Source organism: Sciurus carolinensis, chromosome 13, assembly GCF_902686445.1.
Source record: "Sciurus carolinensis chromosome 13, mSciCar1.2, whole genome shotgun sequence".
NCBI lineage: Eukaryota > Metazoa > Chordata > Mammalia > Rodentia > Sciuridae > Sciurus > Sciurus carolinensis.
Genome location: NC_062225.1, coordinates 4,087,535 through 4,114,788, shown reverse-complemented (window position 1 = coordinate 4,114,788; position 27,254 = coordinate 4,087,535). Strand labels below are relative to the sequence as shown.

General features: G+C 51.1%; 1 protein-coding gene across 1 annotated transcript in view; it reads left to right on the top strand.

Annotated features, from left to right (window-relative positions):
• Mertk (MER proto-oncogene, tyrosine kinase) overlaps nt 1-27,254 on the top strand; it is a 108,734-nt gene that overhangs the window by 5,072 nt on the left and 76,408 nt on the right. Inside the window, exon 2 of the mRNA XM_047523035.1 lies at nt 17,362-17,764. Within this exon, the coding sequence (XP_047378991.1) occupies nt 17,362-17,764 (403 nt within the window). The remainder of the gene's footprint in view (nt 1-17,361; nt 17,765-27,254) is intronic.

Genomic DNA, 27,254 nt, shown 5'->3' with positions numbered 1-27,254 from the left:
TCTATTTCATGCTGTCCAGAAGGATGAATTGAGCTAAGGGTACATAGTAAGTGCTCAAAAAATGTTAGCCATAGCTTCCCTCTCCATTTCTAAATTCAAATTAGTGGTCATGCTTTTGGTACACAAAAGGTGTTGAGCAGAAGGTGTTTTTTTTTTTTTTTTTTTTTTTTTTTAAACCAAGGATTGAATCCAGGGGCACTTAAACACAGAGCTCCATCCCCAGCCCTTTGTGCTATTTGTTTTGAGATAGGGTCTCACTGAGTTGCCAAGGACCTCCCTAAATTGCTGAGGCTGGCCTCTAACTTGCAATCCTCCTGCCTCAGCCTCTAGAGCCACAGGGATTATAGGTGTGTGCCACTATGCCCAGCTGAAGGGTTCTTTTCTCACTGTAATGTATCCTCAATTAAATCTTGAACTATAAGGTCACCACTGGGGCCACCCTCCACTGTCCACAGTGCTTTGGTGAAGGGGTGTTGCTGATGCTGTAGCTCTTTAGGAATTGTTTCCTGGCAATTCTGCCAGCAGAGCCCACCCCGGACCAGGCTGCTCTCCAGTGCCACGGACTCTCCCCACCCCCACCCCTTCCCTTCTGAGCTTAGACTTGACATGGCAGGAATAGCTTCCCGTCACGTGCCTCTCAGGAAGGTATACAAGTGAGGTTCAGTTCCTGCCCAACTTTTCCCACGCAGCTCCACTCTGGAGGGGGTGTGGTTGTTTGGTTTTGTTCTCTGTGGGCCTTTTGAGCCTGGGCATTCCAGGGCCTTCCTTTTCTTTCCACCAGTTCCAACTAGGTTTCCCAGAAGACTTCCAGCTGTGTCTTGGCGGGAAGATGAGCAGAGGGCAGAGGACCCTGTTTCTTAGAGTCCGCTCTGGCCTGTGTGCGTGTGGTGCAGGGTGGGGTGCAGGACGTGCGCTGGCGGGGAGCCCCAGGTACACCCGTTTCCAGAACTTCCTGCCTGGAGCTGACCGGGTATTGGAGACACCCAGGGACTCCCCTCCTCTCTGGGGCCCTCGCTGACCCTTGCCTGGGGGTGACCTATTCCTCTCAATCCTACTTCCTTGTCACCAGCCTCCAACTCACATGCTGCAAGTGCGTGTGGAGAATTCCTTCAGGAACGTGGGTCCCTGAGGGAGGGCAGGCGCCCCGAGGTACCCGCCAGCCCAGCGCAGCCCAGCCCTTTCTCCCTCCTAGGCTTTAGTTTTCTCATCTGGACCGAGGCTCTTGTACTGTGTGGGAGGTTGTTAACCATGGTGAGGGCCCGCAGCTTGTCCCCAAGAGCACCTGGAGCGGGCGGCAACCCTGTCTCCTTGGGCACGCACCGTTTCCCCTCTGGCTGGGCCTGTGGGATATGGCCTGAGATCCAGTGAATATGGCCTGAGAGAAGCCCTGAGCTGTGCTGGCCAGTCTCCTTCTCAGGCTGCAGTGTTTTAAAGTGATAAAGGACAAAAGGTGACTTTACCCTGAACATTGCATTGAGAAGCCTGCGCTCAGCGCTGAAGGATGTCACTCCTCCTTCCTGGTCATCTTGTCTACCATCAGTTTCTTTTGCTTAATAGTAACGTGGATTTTGGCAGCGTGGGGGAGGGGCAAGGGGACAGAGGAAGGGAACAGAGCTATTGGCTCCATGTTTGGACCGAGGTCATGCTGAGAAGTTTTACACCCAGAGCTGAGGCCACTGGGCAGACTCAAGCTTGCAGAAAATCCATCTTATTCTGTAAGCCCCTGCGTGGATTTTGGTGGCACTCAGTACATTTCTTTTTGTCCTCACTCAGGATCTTCTAGATAGTTTTCACTTGCGTTGGCCGCGTGAGCCAAGGTCCTGGCAAGATCTGGTCGGCACAGGGTTAGTGCCCCGCTGGCCCTGCCCAGGAGGGGCCCGTCCTCAGCCCTTGGGTCTCGGATTGGCACTTAACCAGGCAAATGCACTCTGACAGATCCCTGTTCTGTGCCACTGCTTTTTCTTGGGGACTCTGGTTACCTCAGCCTTCAGGGACCGCAAACATCTTAGGACTTGCCTCCGCTGTGGTCTGGCCTCTCATTAGCTGCACAAAGGAAAGCCTTGTTTGTTTTGGAGAAGGGGTTACTTAACTATTTTAAGCCTTGGGGGCTTCTCCTTGAAGCTACTAATAATAGATGGGCTTCATTATGGTTTTGAAAACAATCATTTCCACAAGCAAGAACAGGCTGTCTTCCCAGAGAATATTAGGTCGAGACCCAAACTTGCTGAAAGCTGCCTTCTGAGAGTGTGGCCGCTTCTAGAACTCTCCGGGAGGTGATGAATATTCATGGCCTCCCCAGCGTTGTTTGCATCCAAAGACTGTATTTCCCCCAGTACTGAGTGGCAGGCTGCCCCACGCAGGAAGTGAGGCCGGCCTCCAAGCCTTTTTTACAATTCTGGCACGTCATCTGGAGATGTGGAGATGAAAGCGGTGTTCTTTGAAAGTTTGGGAGCAAAGGGGGGAAAAAGGAAGCTCATTAGATGTAGCATTAGTTTAAAAAAAAAATCAATGCGGGAGACGAAAGATGAAGCTCTTACCCGATTTTGAGGCTGACCTGCACCTGGGGTGGAGCCTCATCTTTCCAGAATTCCGAGTGGGAGAGCAGATCCATGATTCTGGGGTCCCATCTGGGCAATGACTCCTCCTGAAGGGGACAGGAGGAGACACTTTCTCACGGTGAGGTTCTGACACCGTGCCTGAGCCCCATCCCTGATTCTGGATGTGAGCAACCTTGGGCATCAGCCTAGAAATGGGGACAGAGGCTGAGCAGAGTGTGTCTTGAGAGATGTGTCATGCCAGTGGCTTCTTTCTGTTGGCAGCTACCATTCCCTGCCACCTGGGCTGCCCATGCCCACAAGGAAGTGTCCCCACCAGCTCTGTCTGGAGCAGTAGAATAGACTAGAAATACAGAGGTGTCTTTTTGAGAATAGTGGACATCCCCAAATTATGGCCCCTTCCTGTCCAGTCTGCTGGGAGTCTGGGGTTCTGGGAGGCAGGACTAAGTCTTCCTGGATGGGGTGGGCCGTGTCCCCCAGGGGGTGCAGCAGAATCTTTATGTATAGGGAGAATGATGTCTTTTTTTTTTTTTTTTTTTTTTTTTTTTTTTTTTTTTTTGGTACCAGGGATTGAACTCAGGGATGCTTAACCACTGGGCCACATCCCCAGCCCTTTTTGTTTTATTTTGAGACAGGGCCTTGCTCAGTTGCTGAGGCTGGCTTTGATTTTGTGATCCTCCTGCCTCAGCCTCCAGAGATGCTGGAATTACAGGTGTGCACCCCCAGGCCTAGCTCGTTTTTAAAAGTCCGTGCATTCAATGTTATGATGTAATTTTATGTTTGAAAATTTAAAAATCTATGTTTTGTGGTACACATTGTAGCATGTGTCCCTCCTAAGTTCTTTGACTGGGAGGATAAGCACAGAGACAGCTATGCTAGGGGCTAGGGTTAGGGTTGGGTTCTCAACAGGAGGGGTGCTTTGGACCCACCTGGGAATCCTTTGTAAAACCCAGAAGCTGCCAGGTACAGTGGTGCACACCTGAATCCCAGCCACTAGGGAGGCTGAGGCAGGAGAATTGAAAGTTCAAGACCAGCTTCAGCAAATCCACAAGATCTTTGACAACTTAGCAAGACTTTGTTTCAAAATAGAAGATAAAAAGGGCTGAGGATATAGCTCAGTACCAAACCAAACCAAACAAAACAAAAACCCAAAACACAGAAGCCTAAGCCCCACCCAGAACCTGTGGACTCAAGTCTGTGAGGGTGTCACATCCTGCCTGATGTCTGATTTCTGGGGAGGCAGGGGAGGGCCTGCTTCAAAGCCTGGCCTCCAAGTGTGGGACTAATGCAGCTCTGCTTCCCCAGGGAGGGTGCAGGTCCTGAACCAGAAGGAACCGGGTGGATGGCTCCTCCAGCCAGGTGGCCTCCTGGGTTCAGGACCCACAGGAGGGAGGACCGTGTGGCTACTCACCTAAGCCACCCAGGTGGGGCACTGCTGTTCTAAGCAGTTGGGCCGGCCAGTAAATACCAAGACCTAATTCTTATTTTTGCCATCGTATTTTTTTCTTTCTCACCTACTCTTTATTCTTTGTACTCAGATCTCGTTATAAAATGTTTGTGGTAGTTGGGCACAGTGGTGCCCGCCTATAATCCCAGCGACCCTGGAGGCTGAGGCAGGAGGATGGCAAGTTCAGAGCCAGCCTCAGCAATGTAGTGAGGCCTTGTCTCAAAATTTAAAAAATAAAATAAAAAGGTCTGTGGATGTGACTCTGGTTAAGTGCCCCTGGGTTAATGCCCAATTGAAAATATATATATATATTGTTTATACACCAATGGGTCCAACAGGTACTAGAATTCCCACGTGTAACCACCGCTCAGACATTAGCAATATCGCTGTCGTCTCCACTGTCCCCCTGCAGCGTCATCCCGTCAGCCCACGCCACATCGGGTGTCCTAATTCCCGTACCTTTCTTTCCGTAGGGAGGGGTGGTACCAGGGACTGAACCCAGGAGTGCCCTACCCCTGAGGCACATGCCCAGCCCTTTTTATTTTCATTTATTTATTTCTATTTTTTATGTTTTCGGAGACAGGGCCTCGCTGAGTTGCCGAGGCTGGCTTTGAACTTGCCAGCCTCCTGCCTCGGCCTCCTGAGTTGCTGGGATTACAGGCGTGCGCCATCATGCCTGCAAATTCCTGTGCATTTCTTTATCCTTTGACCCATGTGGGTGTTGAGAACAGTCCTTAGTATCATTCTATACCATGTCACTTAGGGTATGCAGTAGCTTCCTATAACAGAACGCCCCTCTTTGGTAGCTTCCCCAAGAGGAGGGTATTTTCTCAAATAACAAGCAGTCTGAGGCCCAGTTGAGACTCATGAGTGGCTCCATCATGGAGTCAAAGAACTGGCTCTTTACTCTGCTGTCTTAGCGATGGTTTTGGGATTCATTGTCTCAAGATGACTGCTGCCTCTCCAGGCATTTCATCTGCCTTCCAAGCAGAAGGAAGCCAGAAGGACAAAGGACAAACCATCTCCTACCCGCTGACTGTTCTTTTCATCAGGAAGGCGATAGCTCTCTGTGATGCTCCATGCTGTGGACTCTGCTTACATTTAGTGGGTCAGATGGGTCCCATTTGTAGCAAAAAAGGGAAAGGGGTATCGGCGCAGGATGCTTGCAGCAGATTGCAACATGCACATTATAAAGTTTTATGTAAAAAGGGAGCTTTCTTCCTCCGTTTGCTTTTTTGATCCATGTTAAGTTCACCAGATTCATCAGGCTTGAAAAGCATAGCCCTGGGTCATTTATCTTCATAGGCAACGATGTGACGTAACTTTATTCATCCAGTCTCTTCTTAGTCCCAGCTTGAGTTTGCTCCCCGTTGATTTTTTATTACCATCAGCATCGACAGAAACGTTCTTCTTTAATCTTTCCTGTCCAGAGGTTTCACTTGTTGTAGTGAAATGCACAGATTTTAAGTGTGCAGTTAGATGAGTCTTGACAAAGGTGTGCGGCGAAACCACGACCTGAATCAAGATGACCCGCCTCCCTGCTGGTCTCCCTGTGGACGGAGCAGGGCTTCAGGGCCGGGATGCCCAGGAGCAGGTTGTGTGACTTCCGCCTCCTGTTGCCAACAGGTTGTTGCTGGGAACATCTGGGCTGAGATGTCTCCTGGGGATGCTCTGGGGCAGGTCACAGCTGGTGTGTAGCTGTCCTTCCCGCCGGGGCCTCACCTCTGTCCTTCCCGCTGGGGCCTCACCTCTGTCCTTCCCCCTGGGGCCTCACCTCTGTCCTTCCCCCTGGGGCCTCACCTCTGTCCTTCCCCCAGGGCCTCACCTCTGTCCTTCCCCCTGGGCCTCACCTCTGTCCTTCCCCCTGGGCCTCGCCTCTCTCCTTCCCCGGGGCCTCACCTCTGTCCTTCTCCCCTGGGGCCTCACCTCTGTCCTTCTCCCTTGGGCCCTCACCTCTGTCCTTCCCCCTGGGGCCTCACCTCTGTCCTTCCCCCGGGGCCTCACCTCTGTCCTTCCCCCGGGGCCTCACCTCTGTCCTTCCCCCGGGGCCTCACCTCTGTCCTTCCCCCGGGGCCTCACCTCTGTCCTTCTCCCCGGGGCCTCACCTCTGTCCTTCCCCCGGGGCCTCACCTCTGTCCTTCTCCCCGGGGCCTCACCTCTGTCCTTCCCCCCGGGGCCTCACCTCTGTCCTTCTCCCCTGGGGCCTCACCTCTGTCCTTCTCCCCTGGGCCTCACCTCTGTCCTTCTCCCCGGGCCTCACCTCTGTCCTTCCCCCTGGGGCCTCACCTCTGTCCTTCTCCCCTGGGGCCTCACCTCTGTCCTTCCCCCTGGGCCTCACCTCTGTCCTTCCCCCTGGGCCTCACCTCTGTCCTTCCCCCTGGGGCCTCACCTCTGTCCTTCCCCCTGGGGCCTCACCTCTGTCCTTCTCCCCTGGGGCCTCACCTCTGTCCTTCCCCCTGGGCCTCACCTCTGTCCTTCTCCCCTGGGGCCTCACCTCTGTCCTTCTCCCCTGGGGCCTCACCTCTGTCCTTCCCCCTGGGCCTCACCTCTGTCCTTCTCCCCTGGGGCCTCACCTCTGTCCTTCTCCCCTGGGGCCTCACCTCTGTCCTTCTCCCCTGGGGCCTCACCTCTGTCCTTCCCCCGGGGCCTCACCTCTGTCCTTCCCCCGGGGCCTCACCTCTGTCCTTCCCCCCGGGGCCTCACCTCTGTCCTTCTCCCCTGGGGCCTCACCTCTGTCCTTTCCCCCGGGGCCTCACCTCTGTCCTTCCCCCTGGGCCTCACCTCTGTCCTTCCCCCTGGGCCTCACCTCTGTCCTTCCCCCCCAGGGCCTCACCTCTGTCCTTCCCCCTGGGGCCTCACCTCTGTCCTTCTCCCCTGGGGCCTCACCTCTGTCCTTCCCCCGGGGCCTCACCTCTGTCCTTTTCCCCTGGGCCTCGCCTCTGTCCTTCCCCTGGGGCCTCGCCTCTCTCCTTCCCCCTGGGGCCTCACCTCTCTCCTTCCCCCTGGGGCTTTGCCTCTGTCCTTCCACCATGGACCCCTCCTGTGCAGCTGCAAGGAGGCTGAGCAGCTGCGGCCTGTGTGTGCATGTCAGGGAAGTGGGGGTGGCAGGAGAAGTCCCCTTCACTCCTTCCTAGCCACGCAGACCAGGGCAGGTCACTAGCACCTGTGAGCCACAGAGTCCTCCCCTGTGAAGCAGGGACAAGGCTTTCCCTTCACGGGATTGGAGATGGCTGTGTAGGCAAGAGGGCTGACGGAGTGTGTGTGTGTGTATGTGTGTGTGTGTGTGTGGTGGGGCTGCTGGGTCCTGGGCCTGTTTCTCAGTGGAAGAGGTGAACCATACAGAGGTTCTTCAACTCTCCGTCTAGGTTGTGACAAAGTCATCATTCAGTTGGAAACATGATAAGTTGAAAATGCTTTGTGGTCCAAGATATTGCTTGCTTTGTTTTGTCCCCCTGTTGTCTGGAGGGAACGCATGGTCTGTTGCTGGGTGGATTGTTCTACAAATGTAGATTATCTTCCTTAGCCACGTTGTTGAGTTCTTCTGTGTCCTTGATTATTTTCTACCTACTTGATCTGTCATTGTTGAGAGAGAGAAATGTGGTGCCACCTATAACTACAGTTGTTGATTTATTTGCTTCTTTCAGTGTTATCAGTTTTTGCTTCACATAATTTGCAGTTCTTTGCTTAGGTTCATAATACGCGTGAGCACGGGCCCGGGTTCGAATCCCCAGCACCTCGGAAGAAAGCAAAAAGTGAAAGTGCGTGTGATAACCTAACCCTGGCGGGCTGCCAGCACACCAGAGCCGCGTGGGGCTGACGGGGCCTCATGAGGGGATAGGTTTCTACTGACTCACGGAAAGCCACACCATGGGAAGCCCAGATCTGGGTGGAGTGTGGAAGGGCTCATGTGGAACTGGTGGTGCGTCTTCTGGAAGCCTTGGGTATGATTCTCCAGTGGATCCATCTGGGCTTGCAGATCGGATTCTGGAGGGAATTTTTAAACTCATGAATTCCATGTCCTTATCCCATGGAGTAGCCCTAGAACTTAGTAGTAACTTACAGTTACAGGGCTCTTCGGATCTCCTGTTTCCTGTTGGCTACGTGGCAGTTTGTGTTTGTGGAGGACTTAGCCCATGTCCCTGTCTTTGGATTTGTGTGTAGAGTTTACTCATCGTGTTTGCTTATCATCTTTTTTTTTCCCCTTCCTGTGGGACGTCCGGGATGGAGCCCGGGCCTGGGACCTGCTGAGCAAGCGCTGTGTCACTGAGCGGAACCCCGTCCTCCCTTACCCTTCTGCAGCCCGCAGAGTCTGGCGATGTCCCCCTTTCCTCCTGATTCTGGTCATCTGTGTCTTCTCGCTATAGATTCGTCAGTGTCATGACTTAAAACAATCAACTCTTCATTTCATTGCTACCCTTTTCCATTTCATTTCTGATGGTTAATTACTTCCTTCCTTCCGCTCGTTTGGTGGTTTTGCATTTCTTTGTCCCCAGCTCAGAGACTGCGGACTTTCCCTTTTTCCTGTCGTTTTTATTTAGTCCCCTTCACGTTGCTTTAGCTGTGTCCTGCTAATTTTGTATGTTGTATTTTCATTTGGTTCAGTGTATTTTTTAGAATTTCCTCTGAGATTTCTTCTCTGACCTATTGATTATTTAAACATTTAGTTCAAAAATATTTGGGCAGTTTCTAGTTACCTTCTGTCTCTGGTTTCTGATTATGTCCATTGTGACCAGGGAACACCAAGTACATGATTTCAATCTGTTGAGATTTGCTTTGTGGTCCAAGATATTGCTTGCTTTGTTTTGTCCCCCTGTTGTCTGGAGGGAATGCATGGTCTGTTTGCTGGGTGGATTGTTCTACAAATGTAGATTATCTTCCTTAGCCACGTTGTTGAGTTCTTCTATGTCCTTGATTATTTTCTACCTACTTGATCTGTCATTGTTGAGAGAGAGAAATGTGGTGCCACCTATAACTACAGTTGTTGATTTATTTGCTTCTTTCAGTGTTATCAGTTTTTGCTTCACATAATTTGCAGTTCTTTGCTTAGGTTCATAATTATTGAAGATTATTATGTCTTTTTTGTGGATTAACTCTTTCATCATTTGATTACATACTCTGCCTCTGATAATTTGCTTTGCTTTGAAATCTATTTTATATGATATTGATGTAACTATTCCTCTTTATCTTGATTAATGTTTACATGATACATCTTCTATCTTTTTAATTTCAACCTACCATTTTATGGAGTGATTTTCTTATAAACAGCAGACAGCATGTTTTTAAATCCACTCTGTCAACCTGTCTTTTTAATAGGTAAATTTAGGCCATTTACATTTAATATAATCATTGGTATATTAGGTGTTGATATTTTACCACCTGAAGTGAAATATAGAATCCTTTTGTCCTTTCAAATCTCTCTACCTTCCCTGTTTGTGATGTAATTGTCTTCAGTATTGCCTCTTAAGGTAGAGAACCGCATCTGTGTTACACTGTTTCTTCAACCATCACATATAATCTAGAATACTCAGGAGGAGTCTGTTGCATTTATTTGTATTTTGGCTTCCTGTGTTTTCCTCCCTCCTGATAGTTCAGCCTTTCTTCTTCTGCTGTTCCTTTTGTGTCTGGAGAACCTCCTTTAGCTATTTACAGCAGATCTACTGTTTGGTTTCCTTCATCTCAGAATACCTTTACCCCACCTTGCTTTGCCAATAGAATTGGAGTTGACCTTCTTTCCTTTCAGCACTTGAGAACCACCAAGACTCCTTTTTCTGTCCTTCTGTGCTTTCTGATGAGAAATCCATGGTCTTTCAATTGCTTCGCCCCTGTAGCCAGGCGTTATTTCTCCCTCGGTACTTTCAACATGCTTCGTCTTCAGTTTTCAGAAGTTTGACTCTGATATATCTTGGTGTGGATTTGGTGGGCCTTATTCTATTGGAGATTGATGCAGATTTTTGAATCTAGGTTTGTGTCTTGCTAGATTTGTTTCTTTGTGTACTCTTTCAGCTTGCCCTTCCTTCTCTCCCTCCAGACTGCAATGATATGAATATTAGATCTTTAGTAATAGTCCCACAGGTCCCAGAGACCTTTTTTTTTTTTTTTTGCAGTGCTGGGGATTGAACCCAGGGCCTTGTGCTTGCAAGGCAAGCACTCTACCAACTGACCAACTGAGCTATATCCCTAGCCCTTTTTGGTCTCTTTTCTCTTTTTTGTTGGATAATTTTCTCTTGTTCCATTTTCCAGCACACAGATTCTTTCCTGTACCCACTTCCTTTGCTGGTGAAGCCATGTGTTGTGTTTTTTATTTTTGTTTTTGTATTTTTCAGTTCTAAAATTCCCATTTGGTCCTTTTTCTATATCTTCTGTTTATTTACTGAGACTTACTATTTCGTTTCTAAGGCTTTCTATTTTTCTCATGTGTTTCAAGCACGTTCATAACTGCTCATGGAAATATTTTGATGATTGCATCATTAGAAGCTTTTTCTAGTTGGTCTTAGTGGTGCACACCGGTAATCCCAGTTACCCAGGAGGCTGACGCAGGAGGATTACAAGTTGGAGGCCAGCCTGGGCTATTTTAAAGCAAGACTCTGTTGCAAAATAAAAATGGCAGGGGGAGCCGGGTGCGGTGGTGCCTGCCTGTAATCCCAGCAGCTCGGGAGGCTGAGGCAGGAGGATGGAGCAACTCAGTGAGGTCCTGTCTCTAAATAAAATAAGGCCAGGGATGTGGCTCAGTGGTCAAGTGTCCCTGAGTTCAATCCCTGGTACCAAAAAATAATAATAATAATAATAAAATAAAATTGTCAGGGGGCCTGGGGATGTAGCTCATTGGTAGAACATCCCTGGATTCAATTCCCAGTACCCTTGAATTCATTCATTCATTCATTCATTCATGAAAAGCTTTTCCAGCTAATCCTGTCATCTTGGAGCTGGTATTCTTTTCGTTTGCCATCAGAATGTTGTTGAAGTTCGGCTCCTGGGTATCATGTCATGAAGCCGTGGATCTTGCTTAAATCCTGTTCCACCTGGTCCCCTGGCTGCTCCGGCTGGAGTCAGGGTCTGCTGCCTGGGTAGGCGGGTAGGCGTGCTTCAGGCTGCTCTGCTGACGTGGAGGGGAGCCCTCCCCTCACGTTCACAGTGGAAGCCGACCTGGACTCTCCAGGAGGCCCAGATTCCACCCGGTGTGGAGGAGGGGGTTTCACCTGCCTGTGGTGACGGGGGCAGAAGCCGGGGCTCCCCACCTGGTCTTTACTAACTCCAGCCAGGGGTGACCTCCAGGCCCGGGGTGACCTCCAGGCCTGGGCTGACCCTGGTGGCAGTGTGGCTATGGTGCTCTGTACTTGTAACTCCTGCTGGTGTGGCTGGGATGGGGCCCTGGGCTCTGGTGGCTGACTTGCCAGGCTTAGCTGCCCCTTCCCGGTTCCTTTGAGAGGCTGCCCTTCTGCTCTTGTTTGATGGATAGCATTTCCGGGTTGCTGGCATCTGGCTCCAAGCTGGAGCATGTGGGGCAAAAAGAAAACCCAGGCCCGTTGTTCCTGGACCCCGAGGTCACTCGCTGGTGCACTTTTTTCTCTCCACCCTTCGTGTTTTTTCCATGTGTGGGTTTTGGTCTTTTTTTTTAATTGTGGTAACGTCCGCCTGACGTCAACTTTACCATCTTCCTCGTGTTTAAGGGTACAGTCCAGGGGTGTTAAGTACACTCGAGATGTCCCCCTGTCGCCACCTTCGCGTTCCAGAGCTCTCCTCATCTTGTAAAACTGAAACTTGACTCCCTTGACTCACAGCCCCCCAGGATTTGGCAGCCACCATATCCACTTTCTGGTCTCTGCATCTCTTGGATTTGAAGCAATGTTTATCTTATATGTCGCCCAGCGTTTCAAGTTATACTTTGTGGGGGAAAAACTGGAGAACAGTGCGCCTAATGTATTCTTGAGGGGGTTTCTTTACTGCCCATCCCTTAGGAAAGACTGGAGCAGACTTTTACTCGGTGGCTTGGTCTTCCAGAGATAGTCAGATTTTACAAGGAAATAATTATGTTCCTTGAAACAAAGAATGGCATTTTAGTCCTAGGAATTCCGACATCGCTGGGCAGGATACCCTGGGGGGCAGCAGGATGGAGGTGATAAACGTGTGGACGAGTCTCCAGGCTGCCTCTGGACCCTGAGGAGAACCAGCCCCAGACCTCTGCCCCCAGACCCTGGCCAGACAGAGTTGCCACCGCGCCTCTCCTGACACCTGGCCGGCTGCCAAGGGGAAAGCAAAGGGACACCCCCCGCACCCCGGTTAAGTAAACACAACCGTGTGCTCACATTTCACTGCCAGGGGTTGAGGGCTAAGTCAGCCTAACGGGTTCCATATGTTTGGTGCTGCTGGTCCAGGCATGGCTAGTGCACCTCTGAAACCAGACGGATCAGATGTTTCACGTTATGGAAATAATAGCTCCCCTCATTGCATGCCTGTGCAGGCCAGACCGTCTCTGTGCACAGTGTGTTTTTTGTAAGTCTTGCAGAACACTTGTATGTACTTAAGAATGTTTATAACGTATTTATAATTATTCATGTATCACCAAGTAGAGAAATGGTTTGATTTTTTAAAAGGGTTTTTTCTTTTGTTTTGTTGTGGGTCCTGGGGATTGAACGCAGGAGTACTAACCACTGAGCCACATCCCCAGCCCTTTTTATATTTTATTTAGAGGCGGGGTCTTGCTAAGTTGCTTAGGGCCTCGCTAAGTTGCTGAGGCGGGTTTTGAACCGAGATCCTCCTGCCTCGGCCTCCGCAGCCGCTGGGATCACAGGTGTGTGTCACTGCTCCCGGCAAGAAACGGTTTAATTTCTCACAAGAGCGTTTTCTGTCTCATGGTTCCGACGTGGGTATGAAACCTGTCAGTACAGTCTGGGCATGCTCTCTTGGCAGGCGCGTTGGAGTCTAGAATCCTTTTCCACGTGCCTTACTCTGCTCACCCTACTTTGGAGTGTTTGCAGATCCCATTTGCACATTTGCACGTTCCTTGGGGATGAAGACTGAGCCCGGTGTCGTCCACGCTGGCAGCCTTGCCCTGGGGCCGAGCCCAGCCCTGTAGCAAGCATGGGTGTTTGTCGACACCTGCACACGGTCTTGGCTTCAATTCGGTGAGAGCACTGTTTTAGCTGCCTCGTGCCCGGCTCTTGTGTCTGGGAGAAGGTGTCATCTGTCTCCCTGTACCATGAGGACACTCAGTCCTGGGTGGACAAGTGGCTTACCCAAGCTCATTTGGCTTCTGCGTGGTTGAGCTGGGGCCCACCCTTGCCCCTCGACTCCGGGGTCTGGTTCTCACCTCACCCCTGCCGTATCCCCACCTCCCAAGACACGCGGTCAAACCTGAGCCTTCTGGCCGGAGATCTCGGGCTAATCCAGGACTCCAGGACCAGCCGAGGGTTTTTGGCACCTTGTGTCCCTTCTCGAGAGCAGAGGTCTGAACCTGGCTGTGCCGTAGAATCACCACAGGAGAATTTTTCAACCCCAGTGCCCAAACTGCTCCCCAAGCTGATAAACTCAAGCTCTGGCTGGGACCCTGGCTGGGACCCAGGCATCGAAAGCTGAAAGCCTTCCCCTGGAAGATTCCAGTGTTCTTTCTGTTTGAGAGCATGGCAGGAGCATCAGAAGAGGCTGGTGAAAAGTCACAGATTCTGGAATGTTCAGGTTCCCGGGTGTACCCCTATAGAAGGGGCCTGGGGTTTTAGGAAGCTTCTTTGTGGCTTGGGAGGTTCCTGGGGTTCCCACTGTGGAAGAACATGCTCAGGGTCTGGGGGAGAGGCAGCTGCTTTTTTTTTTTTTTTTAACCAAAATTGACATGTGGGGGTCAGGGCCATACGGAAGCAGGGTGCCACCCGAGAAGCCCCTTGTGTTTGCTCGGAGGCCCAGGCCCCTTCAGACCCTCCAAGCCAGGGCTCAGGGAGGCAGGATAACTTACCTGGTGTGCCAGGGTCCCGCTGTACCCCGAGACCCACTCCTCTTCCTGCTCCAAGCCCCAGAGACTGACCTGTGGCCTCAGAGGTCTTCCATGACCCCTTGGTGCTCTGGCTCCAGATAATCACTGTTTACTTGGAATTTCACTGGAGAGAAGTGTCCTGGTTTTTATCTGGCAGCCCCGTGGCCGCTGTGATCCACAGGAAGAGTCTGCCCTTCTCTGTTTTCAGTACTGGGGTTTGAACCTCAGGCGGGGTAGGTCTCAGCCACTGAGCTACATCTCCAGCCCCTTTGATTGTGTTTTGAGACCAGGTCTTGCTAAGTTGCTGAGGCTGGCCTCAAGCTTGCCATCCTCCTGCCTCAGCCTCCTGCGTCACTGGGATCAGAGGCCTGTGCCACGGCGTCCAGCCAACACCATGTTCACAGGCCACCTCACCCTCCTCCCTTCACCGTGCCTGGGCCTTTGCCTCCGGCTGCACACCAGCTGGGACCTCTTGGGGCATGCGTGACCCGACCACCTCCCCCTGCTCAGCCCTGCCTCTGCCCCCCAGCGTGGTGCCCCCATTCTGGGCCCTGTCACACTTGTGCATGTGCTGACACAGGGGTCCCTTTCCTCCACAGTGGTCTGAGGGCATCGTCTGGAGCCAAGTTAGCAATTTACAATTCGGGACTGTCAGCCAGGTCAAGTAACTGAAGGTGGGACCTTTGCTTTTGGCGGGGTCACTGCTGCTCTTGACCAATCCAGAGTCCTTCACGTTGACCTCAAGTCTCACTGTGCTCATAGGACAGCTGCCTTCTTACACTAACCCGGGTAACAGGGAAGCTGCCAGGGACGCCATCCACCTCTTGGTGCAAGTGAAATGGGGGTCCAGCCATCCAGGGCCCAGCTCTTTCACCTGGGAGGGCGGGGGTGCAGGGCCTTCCTGTAGACGGCAAGCACACCCCCAAGGAGGCCCGTGGCCCCCCGGCCACAGGGGTGCTGGACAGCTGGAGGCCTCACCCGGGAGACAGCAGGATGCCGGCCCCGCCTCTCTCACTGGTGCCATGCCTGGGGACGGGCACCCCCGGCTCATCCGAGCCTCACCCCCTCCTGAGGACCCCCAAATGCCATTGAGGGATGAGTTTGAGGACTCAGTTCCTGACACACGGACTTTGGAGGGACACTTTGAAACCACTGCACCTCCCGTCCGCCTGCCAGCCAAGTCCCCTTTCCTCTTTTAACTCCTGCCACCCTCTGCCGCTCTGCGCCTGGGTTGGCGCCTACGTTAACTATTGGGCTATCGCAGCAAATCGGGACCTGGGGCGCTCCACCAGTATTATTGGCAGTTGAAGCATTCAACTAAATTCTGGCCAGTGAAATGCAGAGATGTCGTCCTTCAGGGGCGCCTGGGGGTGAGGTGCCACTCAGGACTTCAGGGACTCCCGAGGGCGGGTCTCCCCCACTCGCCTCGCAGCTAGTGCAGGTGGCGGCTGGACTTCCCCAGAACTGAGGGTTAGACCCCACCCGGTCTGTAAAGAGAGGTTGGTTGTTTTGCAGGGCTGGGACTGCAGAACAGCTCTCCATTTTGTTCTGCACACTCTCCAGTTCATGTTGGTATTCATTATAACAAGTTGTGTTACTTTATAATCAGAAGGTGACCCAGGGGCATTTACCACCGAGCCACGTTCCCAGCCTTTTTTTTTTTTTTTGAATTTAGAAACAGCGTTTAGGCTTTGCTAAGTTGCTGAGGCTGGCTTTGAACTCATGATCCTCCTGCCTCAGCTTCCTGAGTTGCTGGGATTACAGGTGCGCCACCCTACTCGGCTAGGTATAGTGCTCTTAAGCAGAAACGAACCAAAGAAAGGGTTATTTGCTTCTCCCACTTCCACTTCATGCCTTCTAAGAAAGGGATCTTCCTCCCTCTCTCCCTCCCTCCCTTCCTTCCCAGGGATTAAACCCAGGGATGCCTCACCACTGAGCCACATCCCCAGCCCTTTTTTATATTTTAATTAGAGACAGAGTCTCAATGCGTTGCTGAAGGCCTCGCCAAGTTGCTGAGGCTGTAACAGAAGCGATCCTCCTGCCTCAGCCTCCCCAGTCACTGGGATCACAGGTGCGTGCCACTGTAATCCCAGTTTTCCTGGGTTCTTACACTGGCATTCATCCCAGGAGTGGACCCCAGCAGGGAGGGAGCAGTTCCACAGGCTGTACTGAGAGGGCTCATGGCTCAGTGATGGCCCAGGCCAAGGGATGCATGCCACCAGAGTGACAGGGTGGGGAGGATGCAGGGGGAGAAGTCCCCAGTCCCCTCTCTGCCTCCATATCTCTTGTTCCTGTCCTCCCTTGACCTGCTAAGCACTTGGCTGATACTTACACTAGCAGTTATTTGTTATTTATCTGAAACTCAAGTTTAACTGGGGTCCCTTGTTCTTATTCACCAACTCTGGCATGACCCTGCGCTGAGACCAGCTGCTCTCTGCACGCACACTCGGGCACCCAGCAGATGTGAGGTCCTGAGTGAGTCGTAGGCACAGCCCTCGGGCAGGGATGGACCCTCTGTGTACCCTATGTCACCAACCCGTGGCATGGCCTGTGGGCCCACGTCTCCTCCACCCACTTGCCAGCGACATATTTGAACGAATAACAACCAGCATAGAATGCACGCTCCCAAAATGCCTTAAACACCGTAAAAGTACAGCTAACGGGAGCCTATATTTTTAGAAACAGTTGTGGGCCAGATGAAATAAAAACATTTCCTGGCTCATTCCAGCAGGCAGGCATTTTCTGGAAGCTCCAACTCTGGTAACACAAAAATTGTACAAATTTGTACAAAGTTGGACCACTCAGTCTTTTCAAAATGACTGGCAGAGTTCAGAGCACAGTCTGAGTCGGAGCGGACAGCAGGACAGGGGATCGTGGCTCTCCTCGCTGCCTCCTTCCTGCTGAGCTGGGTGGGAAGGGCTTGAATGAGCCACTTTTAAAAGATCTTTTTTTTCCTTTGCGGTACTAGGGGTTGAACCCAGGGCCCTGTGCATGCCAGGCTGGCTCTCTACCACCAAGCAGCATCCCCTGCAAGATTTTCTTGGTGTGGGGGGTCTTTTTCTTTCTTCCTCCCTTTTCCTTCTTTCCTTTCCCTGTCACCCTGCTGCTCCGCTGGGGACTGAACCCAGGGCCTTGTGCAGTCCAAACCAGGCCAGCGCTCCACCACGGAGCCCCACCCCGAGCCCGGCAGTCTTACTCCATGATCCGTCTTCAGAAGGGGGCTTGTGAACAAGTGGATGACTTGGGAACGGGAGCTCACGTGGATGTGTGTGTGGAGCAAGTTCTGTGCCCCTTCGCTGAAGGCACTGAGGATGTTCTGCCTCTCCCTCTTCCGATCTGGGAAGTGGAGGATCCTCCCCATATTTTCAAGGCTAACACTTAGGTGCTGTGTTTTTCAGCCATTGCTGAGGTGCGGAAAGAAACCGAGCTGTCCCCAGGACCTTTGCCTGGGAACCTGCCAGCTGACCACGTGCCACTCGCCTCCACCCACCACAGCAGGGTCCAGCCTGCCCAGATGTTTCCGCCAACCCAGACTGGAGGGTCACATCCGGGGAATACAGCTGTCCCCCAGGCGACCTCCGCTGCATCAAAGCTGCCACCCCTGGCCTTTAATCACACGGTTGGACACATAATCCTTTCTGAACATAAAGATGTCAAGTTCAATTGCTCCATCAATGTACCTAACATCTACCAGGACGCTGCCATCACTTGGTGGAAAGACGGGAAGGAGCTTGGAGAGCATCATGCCATCACGCAGTTTTACCCGGATGATGAGGTCACGTCTATAATTGCATCCTTCAGGTACGTGGCTTTCTCTTTTTTTTTAGATGTCACATTGAAACAAAGCAAATTTAAATTTAAATTGTCATTTTAGACAGCAAACCAAGCAAAACAGCTTTTATGTTTCTTTAAGCTATCTCAAATGGGTGACCATCTGTATTCTTGACTTCTTTTAAATTGAGTCCCACTGGAGTTGTTAGTCAGCGGATAATTGGGGGTGGGGAAGGGTGGCTGCTTGCCCCCTGAGCTATTTTCAGTGTCCAGTGCAGCTAAGACCAAGGGTTCACCAGTGCCAGGAGCAGTGGTGCACGCCTATAATCCCAGCAACTCGGGAGGCTAAGGCAAGAGGATCGCAAGTCTGAGGCCAGCCTCAGCAACTTAGCAAGACTTTGTCTCAAGATAAAAAAAAATAAAATAAAAAGGGCTGGGGATGTGGTGCAGAGGTTAAGCGCACCTGGGTTCAATCCTCAGTACCTAAGGCCCTAAGCAACAAACAGACAAACAAACAAAACCTCTACTAGTCAGCCGAAATAGTGCTTGTTTCTTTGCAGTGCTGGGGATCAAACCCAGACCCTGGGCATAGTAAGCTCAGGCTCTGCCACTGAGCTCTACACCCCCAACCCAAGGGAAAGTGGTTTTCAAGGGGCTTGAGAAGGCACCAGGGTCACAATTAGTGGGGACTTTAAAACAGTGCAGTCCTCCTGCTTCTTTTCTTTACCGCGTTGGCGTGCCTCCCACCTCCTGGCAAGGATCTGCCTGCTGTGGGTCACAGTCCTGATGTAGCCGTCGCCCTCGGGCCTGGGGCGGCAGAGAAGGTGGAGGACCAAAGCCTGGGGAATGAGACAGGTCTTTGGCTGCCTGTCCACCTCGGTTTTCCCCTTTGTTCAGCAAGAGCAAGCTGGACGAGCAGGGGAGCAGGACCAGCCGAGCGGAAGGTGCATCCCGAAGCTCCGTGCTGTTTCGTCGGCTGGCTGCTCCTCTTCTCATCCTGCCTTGGTGCCGTCCACTCCTTCCTCTGAACCTGCGGTGGATGGTTTGCTTCTTCCCACGTCTCCTTTGTTTCTTGGCTTTATTTATTAACATGTACTAATTTTACATCGTGCACGTGTGTGTGTGTTACTGGGGATTGAGCCCAGGGGTGCTCTACCATGAGCTATCTTTTTTAAATCTTATTTATTCATTTTTCATACTGAGGATTGAACCCAGGGTTGCTTAACCATTGAGCCACATCCCAGCCCTTTTTACTTTTTATTTAGAGACAGGGTCTCACTGAGTTGCTTAGGGGCTTGTTAAATTGCTGAGGTGGCTTTCAACCTGCGATCCTCCTGCCTCAGCCTCCTGAACCACTGGGATTATCCGCCTACCACTGGCACTTTTTTAAAATTTTGGAACAGGTTCTCACTGAGTTGCCCAGCCTGGCCTTCAACTTGGATCCTCCTGCTTTAGCCTCCTGAGTAGCTCAGCTGGGATTCCAGTTTCGTTCGGCATCTTAATGAGGTGCAGCTCACAGCCCAGCAGTCCCATCAGGCTTTTCCATCCCACCTCCTCGACATTTCCTTGTGTTCGCAGGCTTGGAGCTTCTCTCTTCTAGATCATCATAAAATAGATGCCAGGTCACTGTGACCTGTGGTCTCCTGACTGTGCTGCAGGGCGGTGGATCTTCCTCCTCCAGCCTAACTTAGGTTTTGGAACCTGCTGACCCTCTCCAGGTACCCCCCACCCCACCCCAAAACTGGTGATCACTGTTCTACTTTCAGATCGCCTCTCTGACTGGAGGGGTTTGGGTTTTCTGTTCTGTCGCAGGTCTTTTGCGATTCGGTCGTGGCACTGGGGGCCTGTGGCTTCGGAAAGCCCGGTGAGGTCAGCCTGCGGGGTGGAAGTGCGCTCCCGTCCCTGGGATCCCTCCACCGGCTGCGAAACCCTCTTTGATCTCTCCTGTTTCCACTTTCCCTGGCCGGACACTTGGCACTCTCCCGCACTGTGTCATGGCTTTCGGTGAATCATTTTCTGTTTCCTTTCCAGAAAGCCACCTTGCAGTCACCCCAGAGCTCAGTCCTCGGCCAGTTCAGTCTGGCAATACTTGCACAGAGAGGCACTTCTCTGTCCTCTCTGCCCAGGTGCTGGGCTTGTTCCCTGTGTCAACCCCAGGCCCCGAGGCCAAGAACATGATTCTGCATTTCCCTGGCAGGGTCCTTTTGTTTGGTCCTAGGGATTGAACCCAGGGTGCTTAACCACTGAACCACATCCCCAGCCTTTTTATTTTTAATTTTCAGACAGGTTCTAAGTTGCTTAGAGTCTCACTAAGCTGCTAAGACTGGCCTTGAACTTGCCATCCTCCTGCCTCAAGCTCCTTCCAGCTGTGCACCTTTGCTCCCAGCCACGCAGGACATTTGACTGACATTTTTTTGCGTGTCGAGGGTAGAATGCAGATGCATGACCATTATATAGATGCAACTTCTGATGAGAAAAGTAAAATCATCCTTTAATAACAAATAAGGGAGGTGTTGTTTACAGGCTTAGAGAAAGAGAAGCCGAACACATTGGTCTCATTGGGTGTTATTGGTGGGGGTGGGGCGCACAGCCCTGTGGTCTCTCTGGGTGTGGTCAGCCATGTGCTTCTGTGTCCCTGGGTCAGCTGCCACATCTCCCAGCCTTCCTTCTGCTGCAGTGGACCATGTGACTGCAGCTCGGGGCTGGCTCTAAGGAGCCAGGTGAAGAGCATCTGGAGAGTTTTGAAGCTTCGCAGTCAAGGTCTTAGTTTCTTGTGCCTTTACTGTTCAGAAGGAACCGGGTGACATTTTGAGAAACTTAGAATTTTTTCGTTGTTTGTATTCAGCTTATTATGTTCGCACTCATTCTAAAGGAGAGTAATCTTATTTACCTCAAAACCCAGTCTTAAAGCAGGTTTCCTGGTCAGAAGTCGTAGAAAGACAGACAGTGAACTAGGTAGCACTCAGGACATCAGATCCATCTTTGTGAGATACTCCCGTTTTATTAAGGCAGTGTGTAGGTGCCGCAGGGGCTCTTCCATGTGACTGAAGGAAGTCAATTACAGTGACTTAATCAAGATTATAAATATGTGTGTGATTTCTTGGCATGGAAGGACATCGAAGACCCTAAACTTGCTATTGTTTCATTGAGAGCTCTGAAGTCCCCATTTGAAGGGTGACTCGCCTATGGTCAGGAGGTAGCCAGCTGGTCCTGAAATCGTAGGAAGACACAAAATGTAGACGGTGTCTCGGGGTGGCCATGGGGACCCTGCAGAGAAACAGCATGCGGAGCTGGGTCGTGGGGCGGCTCCCTGTGAGGTCTCATTGTCATGCGCAGCCGTTCTGCAGGTAGGTGTGGGTGGAATGTGCATGGATTTTGGAAATGATCAGGTCTCCAGACTGAGGGCCCCCAGTTTGTATCTACACTCACCTTTTAAGCACCTAGCAGTTAAAGGTTTTGAGAGACCGGTAGGATTGTGGGTGCGGCACACATACGTGGTCCTTGATTTATGATGGGGTTACATGCCCATAAATTCATCGTAAATTGAGAAAGTCAGACATGCAGGGAACACACCTGACCTGAGCATCCCAGCCAAGTCACGCAGCGCTGCGGAGTTGGGTGTGGCCGACTGGGCACTGCAGCTCCTGGCCTGTGCCCAGGATCACAGGAGTATCAGTCACACCACTGTTGCTAGCCTGGAGAGGAGATCGAGGTCCAAACTTCAAAGTGCAAAGTCTACTGAGTGAGAATTGCTTTCATCCTGCAGTCAGAAAAATCAAATCCTAAGTCAGGGCTGTCCCTGTTTAACCTTAGCTGCGCTGGTCTGTGGGGGTTTCAGCCACAATTGCGCGGATGAGGAAGGATTAACTGTCGGAGGATGGTGCTGGCGATAAATCAATCACCAAAAGCTTACCTAATCAATAAACACAAGAGCCAGTACTCTTTTCAAAAGGAAGGGGGTGTGACCGATCAGGCCATACCAGATCTGGCCTCCAACAAGATGGATGAGCCTGCCTTCCCTGTATTTAGAGTCCCACAGGTGAAGGGGCTGGGACAGGAGGGGCTTCTGTGTGAGGAACAGGATGGGGTGGAGTTAGGGAAGCCATTTGCTCAGGGAACCAACAAGTCCTCAGGGTGAGCCACCTCTGTACAGGGCCACCTACTCCCAGGCTGTCTGAAACGGTCTCCCATGACCGTTCCTGGGAGTCAGGCCTCTGTGTCCCCTGGCTCAGCAGAGTCTGATTCTGGTAGATGTGGAGGGCTCCCCACACTGGTCCCCGGGTGTGGTTGCGAATGGACTGGCGGGAAGAGGGATCCCACAGCAAGGGCTGGGCAGGTGAGGTCCTGCTAGTGTGCTGAGGTGGAGTTGCCCTTGGATTTCAGGTCTGACAGGAAGTGTCACTGTAAGGGAGAGGGTCCAGCCTGAGGACCAGCGGGAGGGAGCTTCTGCAGTCAAACCTCCGTTCATTGAAACTGGAGGGGAAGAAAGATGGAAAAGTCAGGAGTTTAAGGGCATTTAAGTATGAATCTCACATTCTCTGGAAAGATTAGAGATTGGGTATTCCTTCATAGAGTACCCCTGAAAGATTTGCAGAACTACGTGCGCTTAGCTTGTGTGTGTGTGTGTGTGTGTGTGTGTGTGTGTGTGTGTGGTTTATTGAAAATGGTAACATGTATATTTCGAAAATCCTTGGTGGGACTGAAAATTGGTGCAACCACTCTGGAAAGCACTATGGAGATTCCTCAAAAAACTTGGAATGGACCCACCAGTTTTCCCACTCCTTGTATATATCCAAAGGAGTTAATATCAGCATCCTACAGTGACTCAGCCACATCAATGTTTATAGCAGCTCAATTCACAATAGCTAAGCTATGGAACCAACCTAGGTGCCCTTCAACAGATGAATGGATAAAGAAACTGTGGTATATACACACAATGGAATATAGTCAGCCATAAAGAAGAATGACTTTTTGACAGTTGCCAGTAAATGGAAAGATCTGGAGACTATCATGCTAAGTGAAATAAGCCAATCCCACAAAACCAAGATCCAATGTCTTTACTGATGTGTGGAAGCTAAACCACAATAAAGGCGAAAGAGGAGTTCAGTAGATTAGATAAAAGGGAATGAAAGAAAGGGGGGGTAGGAAATGGAAAGACAGTAGAATGAACCTAACATAATTCTCCCATGTACACATATCAAAATACTTAAGTGAATCCCACCATCATGCCCACCCACAAGAATGGGGTCCCCTGACCAGGATGGCTGAAATCCACTCTTGTCACCTGGCTGACCCCTACCCTTACTCCCCTATTTGTGATAGAATTTCTGCTAACGATTGCTCCCTGTCTTCTCAGGTTTGCCTGGAACCGCATAAGTGAGGTTGCCAGGGTGACCTACAACCAGATGCTCCTACACTCTTATAGTCGCCTCCCCACCGACCTAGAACCCAAACCTTTTTCTCCCCACCACGCCCCCTAACATGCAGGAAGTAGCCAGACAGACTCCTGCGCCCTATATCACCAAAAAGGTCGGGATGTTAGGTCGGAAATTAGGCGACTGTAGGGGGCACAGCTGAGCAGCTAGAACAAAGACCAGCCTGCCAAAGGTGACCAGAAAGTTCGCAGCAAGGTGAATGGAAAGTTCCACTGACCCTTCACACCCACCTGTCACTCAACAGGACCCCCTCCCATCCTAGTCTATAAAAACCCTGGGTGCGATTTTCTCCAGGTCCCTATATCCCCGGGGTCTGGGAATTTCACCCGAGAGCCAAATTCCAATAAAGCTTGCTTTGGCCCCTCAAAAAAAAAAAAAAAAATGGGGTCCTAATTAGAATAAGACATATCCCATCTCGTATAATTTTATCAAATCGGATTCTATTGTCATGTAAAGCTAAAAAGAACCAATAAAAAATAGGGTGACATAAAAAAATTTAAAAATATAAGTAATGTATGATATATATATATATATATATATATATGCCCATAATATCACAACTCCAAAATAACTTTTTCAAACATTTATCAGTTTAATATTTTTTAAATAAATTAGTCTTTTATTACATAGATGATTTTATATGTCCTCTTTCATTTACATTATTATTAATATATTCTTATAATCTGTCATATTCATTATACTCATTAACATATTATGAACATTTCTCTAGATTATTAAGTTTTCAAAATACTTTAATGGCTGCCCTTTGCCTCTGTATTTTGCAACTGTGAAACAGAAGTAAATGTAGAATAATGCAAAAGATAAATTAAAAAGGAAAAGCAGTAAAAGTTATGGTCCAAATGCCAAGGTTGAGGGCATACGCACTGGAAGAAGTAACTAGTATGATACTTCCTGCCCAGTGCCCCCGAGCTGTCTGTTTTATGCTAATTCTTCACCTTTTTGTTTGCTGGAGCCAGGAGTAACTTTCCAGGTGGGGTACTGCATTATAATGGATGGCTTGGTGGTTACTCCTGAAAGCCCACCCCTCTGTCCTCTCCTGGTCAGTGTGCACTCCAGCCGTGAACTCCCCCCACCTCCCATCCAGAGCCCTTACCAGCCTCCTTTGCAGACTTGAGTCACTGGCCAAGCTTCCTCCTAGGCTCTCTGGCCAGTTACCCTCCTTGTCTATGTCCAGTACCAGCTGGGAGGGTAAGATGGCCACTCATCCAGGCCCCAGGTTGCTGCTTGGCCAAGACCTCTTCCTGGAGTCTCCAATGGAGGGTGTAGTCTTGGAGTATAACCAGCCCTGCAGTCTGGCGTAGCACATAGAAGGCCCTGTGGCCTAGGGGGATAGGGTCATTGGACGGCAGGACCGGGACACCTCAGTCTCTCAAGCACAAACGAGGGCCGAGGTTCCAGACGCAGGCAGACCTAGCCGTTGGGACACGTAGCGACGGGAGAGCGTTTCCTGTCACTCCAGGGGCTCCCCATGCTCTTTAAATTCTGCCATGGTCCCCGTGGCTGAACTGGAATGGTTTTGCTTTCTCAGTTTCTTTGTAAAGATGCAGTCGGGTAGTTTGGGGTCCCCCGTGTCTGAGCGAGCTCCTGGCACCCTGAGCCTCCTGGAGCCGCACCCAGTGCCCCCTCGCTTGGCCTACTGTGACTCTGACTGATGCATCTTGACAGATCTTGTTGCTCTTGGTGGCGGCGAAAGGGGAATCGTACATGAGCAATCAGCAGAAGCCTGGAAAATAAGAATAGAGCCAAACCACCAGTGGCAGGTGACTACAGAGGCCCGCCGGCCACCACTGACTCTGCACCCTGAGATCCTGGCCCAGATTTCTTGTGCTGGTTTCCCAGCATCTGCCCTCAGCCTCGGCTGCTTCCGTGCTTCGTTATTACATTGTTTTTGGTTTTGTGATTTGTGAACGACCGGAACGCTTCACCCCTTTCTGGCCGCGACAGTCCACCCCTGCCCGCTCTGATGTGCCACCATCCGACCACAGAGCTTTCCCACCTTCCCAAACTGAAACTCTGTCCCCTGGAGCCCAGGCTCCCCATCCTTCCCTCCCACAGCCCCTGGGAACCACCTTGCTTTCCCCCTAGGAGCATTGACAGCTCTGGACATATGGGTGACCTGTCCCCCCCACTCCCCACTCACCTGTTTCATTCCTTTAAGAGATTTCAGGACTGAGCTGCTACTTAGGAGCCTTTTCCTAGCAGAGCAGCCCAGTGTGGCGGGACTGAGGGCCGGGGACCGCTGTGAGTTGGCAGAGGGTCCTGGGGCCACCAGCCAGGCTGCCCTGGGTGAGGGGCTCCTGCAACTGCAGGCACTGCAGTGTGACCAGGTGGTTCCTGTCTAGACGGATGAGGCCAGTCTACGGAGGCCGAGTCTGCTGTCCCTCTTGACCTCCCTGGTTCATGCCTCCTAATTTGACCAAAGCCTGATGAGATTTCTGCACCATTTTTTTTTCAGTGCAGGGTGTACACAAAATAAAACATTCTGGCTCTTGAAAATTTCTCTCCTGGGCCCCAGCCCCCAGCCCCCAGCCCCGTCCCCATGGGGAGCTGAGGTTGCCCTTCCCTTGGGGATCTGTTGGTGTGTGTGCCAGTTCTCAGGATGGAGTGTTAATCTAATATGGTGTTACTCAGAGCTGTGGTTAAATCAATACCCAGGGGTCACATTTTTTGGTAGCTGTGGAAATTCTGTTTTTGGCTGAGTCATGCACTGTGCTATAATTATATTTTGCTTCTTGAATAGCTTTTCTTGTGTGTGGTTTCCATTTTTATTATTGAATAGCTTTTTGATTTCCCTGAATGTGGCAGTTTCCTCGCTGGGCAGCTTATTCAATATTGATGGCTCATTCTTCCCTAAACTGGAAAGGAAGGTCCTGTGTGCCACCCTGTCACAGTGGAACCCTCAGCTCTGATTTCCTCCTGGGAGACACCTGTCCTGGCTCCCTGCCTTCTCTTGCTTCAGTCTGGAGAGGATGCCCTCTGGTCTGATCCCGCTGCACCTCCTTTGTGCTGTTCTGGGGACCTGCTCCTCTTGCTTCCCTGCTGCTATTGCCCTGGGCCCCGGTACCCCTCTTCCTGGCTTTCCCTCCTGGCTCTGGCATGGAGCCCTTGTTCACTAACTTCCTGGAACACAGGTGTCCGAAAAGACCCCTTTGCCACCCTGACTTTGAGGTCATTTGACTGGATACAGAATTCAAACAAGGAAAGTCATTTCCTGTTGTAATTTTGAAGTCACTGATGCATTTCCTTGGAATTCCGGAGTGGCTCTTGAGAAGCGTGATGCGGATGGATGGACTCATAAATGACCTGTGTTTTCTCTTTCTGAAAGCATCCATGATCTTTCCTTTATCTCAGGGTGTGAAAAACCTCTTGCCAGGTTTATTCTTGCCCATGAAGCTGCCCTCCCAGGAGCCTGGTTGGGAAAAGACCCTCGTCTTCGGTTCTGGGCATTTTCTTGAGTTATCCTCTTCCCCTTCCCGTGTCCTTTCTGGAACTGCTCTGGGTGGTTGAGTCGCCTGAGTTTGCTCTTCAGAGCTGGGAGCCTTCCCAGCAGAGCCTCCTGATTGAGCTGGGACAGAAGGAGACCCCAGACAACCCCTCCTGTCCCCTGCCCCGCCTTCTCAGGGGAGCCCTGACTTGGATGTCCAGGCAGCAACTCACCGACTGTAGAATTATTTATGGAAAAATCTTTGCAGTAACCTAGGCTCGGGGTGGGGTGGGGGCGGAGCTGGACTCCCTAATTAACACAGGTATTGCTGACATGCCAAATTCTTCTTAAAGGCAAAGTGTGGATCGGTGTCCCTTGTGTTCTGCATCCTGATTCTCATTACTGGGCTGGATACCCTTGGGGGCTGGTTTTAGGTTTTCCTGGTTCTTTTGTGCAGTCCGATTTCTATAGTCCCAGGTGTGTAGGCCAAACTGTCACCTGTTCCTGGTGGTGTCTCAGGCTCTCTGGGACTCTGCACAGGGGTCTCCGCATCCTGGACTGGGTGTAGCCCTCTCAGCAGCCTTACTGGTGCCAGGCTGAGTCCCTTTCTGTTATGGGTTGGATGCGAGGTGTCCCTCAA